Raw genomic sequence first — 9,925 nt, 5'->3', positions numbered from 1 at the left:
ATTACTTGTGGTGGTACTGTTGAAACAAGTTTGATTTTATAACTATCTTTGAGTTTTGATGACAAGAAAGTTTATTTTGTATGGAGAATAATTTTGTAATTTAACTATGTTGTTAAGTGTATAGATCAAAAGAAATCAAATATTGAATCTTTAGAAGTCAAGTATGGATGAATCAGACTCTGAATAAAGCACATGTAAAGTCTGATCTTGGCAAAATATGAAGATTGGTAGAATATAAAGATTGGAAAAATCTGGAGATTGACAAAATCTAGAGATTTGCACAATCTGAAGATTAGAAATATCTGAAGCAAGCAGACTCTAAACTGAAGAAGCACTTTGAACCAAAAGGAACATACAAAATGTGTTTTAATAAAGTCAAGATTCTGAATTATCAAGTCAACACTTCTAAAGCTATTCATCCAAAACAACTCTGATAATGACTCTAAAGATCTACTCTGAGAAAGACTCTGATATTCCAAGCCTCTGAAGTCTCAGGACCATGTACCCTATAGACTATAATGCCTTATTTTCACTAAGATCTGAAAACAAGTTTTGAACTCTACTCTAACTTCAAAAAATTTTATTCGAAGCCTCTGACTAGAAGATAACGACAAGATGAAGAATATGTGGCAAGTGTACAACTAGTACACGATCAATTTCTTCTTCTACTACTTTGAAAAATATGGAAAAGAATAGTATTATTGTACCAATGAATATTCCCTCATTTCACCCTCTCATCCACTACATGCTACTCCACTATGGTACTATCAAGCATCTCCAACAATTATATTTTTTTATGAGTATTTTCCAACTTTACCTCCAACAGATCTATTTCATTGCATATATTAAGAGGATTTGGAAGTTTGAAAAAGGGGTGAAAGATATGAATGAAAAAGGGTGATGAGACAAGAGAAAAAAAAGAACAACAAGAATAATTGCAAAAGAGAACTATCTACTTTTTGAAACTTTATAAATAGAAAAGCAAAAAGAATATCACAACAAGAAGAAAAGAGTAAAGTATTGAGAGAATATCAAGAACAGTAAAAAGAGAGAAACACTTAGAGCATTATATTTCAAATTATTTAAGTGTAATATTTTTATCTTTATTTTTGTTTAATCTATTTATCGTAGAAGCAAATCTGTAAACACACAATCCTTGTATTTAACCTTTTGGTTAATTTCCTTGAGTGACTAAGTGTTAGTCAGATCTCGAGAAGTCACTGACAAGTAGTATTTGAGTTGTAACTCCTTGAGAGACTATGATATAGTCAGGATTCTCAAGAAGACATTGACTGCGAGTCTTTGTGGTTGTAATCAAATCATTGATTAGTTGATTAAGTCCTTATTGAGAAGGAAAAATCACCTTGGCGGGTGGACTAGACTAACCTAGTTTAAGGGGAACCAGGATAAAATACTCGTGTTCTTTTATCATAGTTGCAATGTTAGTGTCTGTGTTCTCGGGTGAGTAAAAAGTTTTAATCTTAAAAATCAATTCAAACCCCCTTTCTTGTGTTTTTCCTTGAATCTTCCATTGGCATTAGAGCTCTGGTTTCGGTATTCATTGTTATATCAAACACTTAATCATGTCAGATAAATATCTAGTTCTTGAAACACAACAGCAGTTGTTCCTCCACCTGTAACCAATGATAAAAATCACTACTCTTCTAAACCTCTAGTTTTTTATGGTGATAAGTTTGATTATTGGAAGGATAGAATCGAAATTTTCTTCCTTGGTTTTGATGCAGATTTGTGGGACATGGTCATAGATGATTATACACATCTTTTAAATGAAAATTGTGTCAAAATGGAAAGAAATGCTATGAGTGAGCAATAGAATAAAGACAACAAAAATCATCGTAGGTCAAGAACTATTTTGTTGGATGTTATCTCATACACTAAGTATGAAAAGACAAAAATAGAGACTCTACAAAGTTTATATTTGATTCTCTTAGAATGACTCGTGAAAGAAACAAACAAGTAAAAGAAACCAAGACTCTAGTCTTGATTCAAAAGTATGAAGCCTTCGAAATGGAAGAAGAAGAAGAAAATATTGAGAATATGTTCTGTTGAGGCGGTAAAGCGGCAAGAAAAAAGTAATAGGTATTATTTATTACCGGGTGATATAGGTTATATCGTATCGTAGTCCACAGAGATTGGTGAGAAGAACTGCCGTTCGACTATCTCGCGTTCTAAGTTTCATGATTGGGGTGCGGAAAGGTAAACGCGGGAAAAGTAAATAAAAGCAAATAAACAATCTTAATAGTCTAAGAGAAATAGTTATGGAAATGCATTTCGTTCTACCCGTCGAATACTTAAATCGGAAGATCTTATCGCAACACACTCACAGTACGCATCAAAATCACCAGGCATCAACCGAGACACCACATCAGTGTCCATGTCTGAAACACCGACAAAAGCTCAACCGTACTATTCACGTCATCGATCTCTCAACCGACACAAACAACACAGAGGCATTAAATTCGATACCCATTACGGTTATTAGTCCTAAATCCATTTCTGAAATCTAGAAACTAACAGCTATCATTCCTAATCAAGATCTATGATGTCTATTTCTACAACAACACAAATCCAGAGCATTTAAGAAAAAAGATCAAGAACAACAACAATGATGATTTGTAAAACGAATATATAAACGATCCCAAGATCGACAAATGTACATACAATAAGAGTAGAAATATATATACAAAACCCACCATTGGAATGAAACATAGGGAAAAAAGAAAATGAACCGGAAACTCTCATCGTCATAATGAAATCTAGACAAATCCATGGTCAATCAACATGATGTAGCACCCAATGGTGTTTCCTAAACCTCTAAACTATCAAAAATGGATCAGAGCCACTCCAAGGGGGAAATGGTTGATAAAAACCTAAAAAAATCTATTCAAAACTATTTATACAAAACTGATATCGCAGAGCGCGCGACACGCCCTAGAGCGCGCAACGCGCCCTCTCACTTAAAGTACTAAAGCGCCCTAGCGCGCGACACGCCCAAGCTTCTGCCTGGATTATTTCTTTTTCTCATTCAGCGCGCGACGCGCCCTCCAGCGCGCCACGCGGGCTACTATAGAACAATAACTTTATTTCATCAAAACGCGTCCGCAGCCATGTCTTCGACACTTAATTCCTCGAGGCTCCGAAACGCAAAAATACCTACAAAAAGACAGCAAAACTATCAAACGGGACATATTTACATAAAAACGTAATAAAACACAAATGGTACAAATAAACACAAAACGGGGAATTATTCAAATAGTATTAACAAAAAGTATCGATAAGTGCCACTATTTACATACACAAAATAACTACATTATGGCACTTATCATGTTCTCAAAGTTTCAGACTCTTGATGCTGGCTTGAAAGTTTTAAACAAAGGTTATACTACTACAGATCACGTAAAGAAAATCATCAGAAGCTTACCAAAGAAATGGAGGACAATGGTGATTGCACTTAAGGTGTCAAATAATTTGAACATTATAACTCTAGAAGAGCTTTTTAGATCTCTATGGAGTCATAAGATTGAATTGGAAGAAGACGAGCCTTAGAAAAAAGTTTGTAGCTTTAAAGTCCAAAAGCAAGTTTGAAAAGACTAAAAATCTTCCAATAGAAGAAGAATAAGAATTTGAAGAAGATTCTGATAAAGAGGACGAAGTGTCTCTGTTGTCCAACAGAGTTAACCAACTCTGGAAGCAAAGGCAGAAGAATTTCAGAGGCTACAAAGATCAAGTAGACGTTCTGATTCAACCTCTGGACAAGAGAAGTATGATGTTGACAAATATGTCACATGTTTTGAGTGTAACAAATCAGACCACTACATGAATGAATGTGCCAGGCTAATGAAAGAAAATGCTAAAAAGAAGTTCTTCAAAGAGAAGAAGAAGGTTCTTGTGGCTACATGGGATGACCCCGAGTCTTTAGGAGATGCCTTTGAAGAAGAGCAACCCAATGTGGCGCTGATGACAAGCATAGAAGCATCTGACTCTATATTAGAATCAGAATTAAAATCAGACTCTTGTGAGGTATTCTCTAACTTAACTCATTCTTAAATTGAATCATGCCTAACTGAAATTCTTGAAAAACATCAGAAGATTCATAAAAAAATACAAGAATTTGAAACAGATTCATGCACTAACTCTAAAGCCCATAGTGAGCAATTAAAAGAAATTTCCCTTTGATTGTTATCCTCCAAATCATTCTCTTAGACACCTCATATCCCTTTATGTGCCTGATAAAATTATTCTAGTTTAATGATATTATTAATTAATTTAAAATTGATTTAACTTAATTTTGACACAGAGTTATTGAAAATGTAAGTATGCTAAATTTCACAAAGTAGAAATAATGAGTAATTTCATTAATTTTGTTTCTAAAAAAATCAGTAGACCAAACGATCAAAACTATTATAAATTCAATTTTAAATTCAAACAGGAGTGGTAGTGCTTAACATAACTAAAAAAAGTGGGATCAACAAATTTGAACCGATAGCTTGAAACCGACTGACCCATTAGTTTTTTGTGCAAACAAATTGCGTCGAATAAATCCATTGTTTAATTTTGGTAGTATATAATTGGTTTTTCGGACTCGAATGATTATTTAGGCCTACTAAAAATTAAATTCGATCGAACTAAACTAATATTTATTTTATTTATTTTTATTACTATAATGATGATCCATTATGAAAATGAGATTCATAATGTTGTCGGATTATCATCATTTTTATAATCTAATAATGACATAGTGTACTCACAAAAATACGAAGACATATAAAATAAAATTTTGAGTATTATTTAATTTGTGGTTTAGTGTATGTTAATTATCAAATAATGTCAAATGATATTAGAAATGTTACACAAAATAATAATTTTTTTCAATAATAAAAAATCTTCTTCTTTGACAATTCTAAAAATTTTGATTTTTCTAAATTAAATTCTTTTCGTGAATTTTATTTAAAAAAAAAAAAGAACATTTTATGGGTTTGATTCAATAAATATTAAACCGCTAAACCTATTCGATTGATATGTGAAAACGATTTAACCGAATTCAATCAAATTTAAATTTCAACGATCGAAGTTTGACCCTTAGAATGAAGTACAGAGTGAGTTGAATCAAAGTTTTGGTCCCGATATCAACCTAAATTGATCGATTGTCCAACAGTAAAAAAAAACAAAAAACACACAAAAATAAAATAATTTCTATATTCCAAGTATGAAAAACATGTCTAGAGTACTCTTCCCTAGCCTTGTAATCTCTAAAGTTGCTGCATTCTCAGTTGTATCACATGGTAAGTAAGTAGCTTTATGAATAAGAGCAACTTTCTGCACCTACATTATTCCACCGTACCCTATTCCTCTAAAACTCACTTACCATGACATGTACTCTACTTATTTTATACTCTTAAAATTTATTTCTAGATTATTATTTTGTTTTTAAAGTCTATCTATAGATTGACTCAAATCGTCTCTATTTCACTCAAAATAATCATTTTATTAATATCATCTCATATTTACTAAGTTAATTAATCTCCATTGAACTTCAATCGAATATTATTTATATAGGAAAGAAAGCTTATTATTAGATATCAAATTAAAACTTATGAAAAGGGAGGTGTATAAAGTAGTTTATTACATTAGTTGTTGTTGGGCCAAGTTTGTCATTAAAACAGCCCATTAGAGTGACAAAAAGTAGTTACGTTACTTTATTAGACCGTTGTACCCTTTATCCAGAACAAAAAGACTATTATAACCTCTCTCATTTTCAATTTTCGCTGGCGCTCTCTTTTCTCTTTAGTCTTGTTCTACCTCTGACCGGGAAAAACAACACTAAATTCCACTCAACCCTAGTTTCTCTCTCCTCTTTCTCTCTCTAGAATCTCAACAATGGCGTTCGCTTCTTTCCTCGGAAGAGTCCTCTTCGCCTCCGTCTTCATCCTCTCTGCTTACCAAGAGTTAGTTCACTTTCTGCCCTAATCTTAATGTTTTCATTTTTATCTTTGGAAAATCACATGCATGTTGATTAGTTTTATAATTGCTTGAAATCTATGGTGTTTATGTTTGTTTTTCTACTGAATTGTTGTTGTGGTAGTTCTTGTACTTGGATCTGTTGTGTTTGAGGCTGAATGATTTGTATGAGAAATATTGTTCAGTAGATCTATGTAAAGTGGATATTTTTCTGGATCTGTTTTGTTTTATTGTATTAGATATATGAGTTAAGAGCTGTGATATATTACTATAGAGGCTATTGTCAAACTGGGAAATTTGCTGAAAAAATGATAAATTTGGAGCTAGTTTGGATAGGTTTTTTCACCGGCAATCATAGAAAGGATGGATTTGAAATTATTTTATCATAATTATGACTTCTAGCTAAATAGTAGGATCTCTCATTGTTTGAAAATTTAATATCAACATTTGAAAATTTGATATCCTTAACCTGAGACCTTGAGTGGAGCACACTCTCAGGTCCCAAGCCTTAGCCAACTGGCTGATCCCTGATCTCTAATCTATGATCTAAATCTCAATTGTACACTGGGTTTCTTATTACTAGTGGATTGTGATTTCTGATTTATGTGGAATCATGTGAATATTGTGCCCCCTTTATTCTCTACACTCTAACATGTTTATTTTCTAACTAAAACGGGTCACTTCAATTTAGTCATATGGTTTATGAGATTATTCTTTACATACTTCTTGAGATAGTTGCAGGTTATGTCTAGAACTTACTGTTTGTGATTAATCAGAAATTTGGAGCTGGAACTTATTTTAATTCGACGTTTGAATTATTGAAGCATTTGTTTGTTAATGATTCTCTTTATGAATTTTCTTTATTTTCCCTCCCTTGCAGATTTCATGACTATGGAGTTGATGGGGGACCTGCAGCAAAAGCAATCAGACCGAAATTTGATGCCTTTATTGCTAAAGTTGGTTCACATGTTGGCTTCCAACTTCCAGAAATTGATGTTAGTCCCTCTTTCTCAGTATCAATTATGTCAAGAAATCATGATTTAAAATTAAAAAGCACAAGTGTAAACAAGGAAAAAGAAAGTTAAAGTGAGGTCCAGCATGTAGTTTGAAACTGCTTAAGAATTTTGTAATGATCATTCATTTTTCTGTTATAAAGGATGATGTGAGAAGTCTGATTTAATTGTAGATGAAAACCTACGAGGGTAACTAATATAATACATTTGCCTTAATTGCATGGGTTTGGATAAGACTATTATGTAGGGGATATGAAGTTGGCCTGGTGGTTGGGTTGGGGTGATAGAATTAAGTTTGGTGGTTGGCTTGATTCCCACGCCCGACATATTATTCACTAGCTAGCATTTTTCATTCGGAAAAAATGACTATCAAGTTGCCCGGACAAAGTATTAACCTAAAAAGTATTAATCTGTACACGCGTTCTGTTAATTATGTTGGCCTTGAAACTTATATTTGCTTGCCTACTTGCCCTTGTATAGTTTTGGGTTCTCAGCATGATGTACTATAGTGTTGGACAATAATTGAATTTTCTTTCATCATTTTATCTGTTATGGATATAGTTATCATTTTACCTACATGTACCCATGTTTGATCAGATACTCCTTTTCACATGCATATTACTTTGCTTTGTATCTAGAATATTTGTGTTTATTTATATAATATAGTTTATGTCACATCACCAACAGATAAAATTTTTAGTTGCTGGAGCTATTGCTCTCAAGGGCATTGGAGGGATTCTTTTCATACTCGGCAGTTCGCTTGGAGCTACACTTCTGGTTTGTAGTTTAAATTCTCTCCATGCAATTGAGTTTATAACTTTATTTTCATCTCTGTTTAATATGGTTCTTTTTTCCGTGTAGCTTTTGCATCAGTTGATTACCGCTCCAATATTGTATGATTTCTATAATTACGATACAGAGGACAGAGAATATATTCAACTTTTCATCAAATTTACCCAGGTCAGAGCAGTGGGCTTATTGATTTTCTAATTTTATCTTCATGTTGCCTGATTTCTGATTTCAATCTACTGTCGCAATGTTCCTTCATGTATTATTTTATTGCAATTGTTTATTAAATGGTATGGTATTACTCCTTGCAGAATTTGGCTCTCTTCGGGGCTTTATTGTTTTTTATTGGGATGAAGAACTCCATTCCTAGAAGGCAACCCAAGAAGAAGGTTCCCAAAACAAAAACCTACTAGCAGCCGTAATTTAAGGTCTCATTTTGCAAGAAGGTTCCCTGGTTGTTCAATGTTCAGAATTCCTATTCCCAAATTTCCCAGGAACTATCTTGAGTGTTTGTCTGGCACAGCACAAATCTCCCATCCGATGAGTATTGTAGGTGTAGCATTAGTCTCATGGATTACACATAATTTATGTATGCATATATTGTTCTATTGTTTGACATTGTGAACTATCTTTCAATTGCTAAACTTGTCCACCAAGAGGGGTTAAAATGCATGATTAGAGCCTGTTTGCTCGAACTTAAGAGAGTGCTGATTTCATTTTTTTAATGGTCTTAAAAGTGTGGACGTTGAAAATTGCTGCTTTGCCATCATATAATTCTGTGTTCCTTTTCACCTGACTTAATGTTTATTTTCTACTGTGTTGAGTTTGAAAGAATTGACTTGATTTTGTCTAACCCGCCATGACAAAGATGGCGAGTTTGAAAGAATTATCTCTTGGGCAGTGAGTTTTTGTTTGGAGTATTGTCTAATCTTTTTGTTGGTTCAGATGAATGGATATATTTCTATCAGATTGTGTTTAGAGAAGTACTGTAACAATTAATGATATAATTTTTATAAACAGGATTGGTTGGAGAACATCAATGGTGGGTTTAAAATTAGGTTTGATAGGACAGTAACACTATTTATTGCCACATTGAATGGTAAAATAATAAGGTGCATGGTGGACCATCTATGACGGTGGTCTGGGATAGAAGCAATTATGAAACAAAACATCTTGAAAAGGTCTTTGGTTGTGCCGATTGTATTTTCACCTTGTGACCTTTTTGGGAACATCAAGTTCCTGAACATGGTGGTGTTATGCATGTTGCAAATGATAAGTACTTCAAAACCTCATTGCCATTAGATCTTGTGACACGGATTAACCTCCTCCTATATAGAATCCGGTATAGGTAAAGGTTGGAACAAACCTTGTGACGAGGCTGCCATGTACTTACGGCACTGACAAACATGGCATTTGACAATAAATTGTTTCACACCCCCTTTCATTTCCTCCCAGTAGGAGGACTGTGCCAACCTCATGTTATTTTTGAAAATTCCACCAAGTAGTCGGTGTGGTATGAAATTCAGACAACTAGGGCTGGCAATGAACCCAACTAACTCGAAAATAGTTTGAAATTCGATTCGAAAATTAAATCGTTGAACTAGGTTCATGAACCAAATGAGCTGAGTATGAGCTAAAAACTAAGTTCGTTAACTAAATGAGCTGAATTTGAATTATAGATAGTTCGACTCGTTAGGTTCATGAGTCAACTCGATTATATATGAGATAGATTATATTGTCTTTAATAGTAAGTTTAAATATTTGCTCTAAATCTTAGTATCATATTTTATTTTAATCTAACAGGTTTAATTGATAATTTATATTCTCTAGTGAGCAAAATATTTCTACAAATAATTATACAAATAAAATTACGTCTTACAAATTCCAATCTTATAACTTTTATTTTATTTCTATATTTTTTATTTAAAAAATATTAATTTAAAATGTCAAATATATATGTAAAAGAATAGACTTTAAAAAATTACTTTTAAGCCCGTGAAATAAGCGAGTTGAACCTAAAAAGATAAACCTACCGAGCTGAATCGAGATGTTCGTGAACTTCTAACAAGTCAAATTTGACTTGAAAAAAAAGTTCGAGATAAACTCGAACTCAAACTCGGCCAATTCTTAACGAGTCGAGTTTG

At 33.1% G+C, this 9,925-nt stretch overlaps 1 protein-coding gene across 1 annotated transcript; it reads left to right on the top strand.

Annotated features, from left to right (window-relative positions):
* The first annotated feature begins 5,777 nt into the window (after window positions 1–5,777).
* On the top strand, window positions 5,778–8,506 carry LOC131612459 (uncharacterized). Its single transcript, XM_058884253.1, has 5 exons — window positions 5,778–5,966; window positions 6,860–6,974; window positions 7,680–7,769; window positions 7,854–7,952; window positions 8,093–8,506. Exons 1-5 carry the CDS (start codon window positions 5,899–5,901, stop codon window positions 8,192–8,194), a joined length of 474 nt encoding a protein of 157 aa, XP_058740236.1. The 5' UTR covers window positions 5,778–5,898; the 3' UTR covers window positions 8,195–8,506.
* The last annotated feature ends 1,419 nt before the right edge of the window (window positions 8,507–9,925 follow it).

Source organism: Vicia villosa, linkage group LG6, assembly GCF_029867415.1.
Source record: "Vicia villosa cultivar HV-30 ecotype Madison, WI linkage group LG6, Vvil1.0, whole genome shotgun sequence".
NCBI classification, from domain to species: Eukaryota; Viridiplantae; Streptophyta; class Magnoliopsida; order Fabales; family Fabaceae; genus Vicia; species Vicia villosa.
This window is presented reverse-complemented; position numbering and strand designations above follow the sequence as displayed.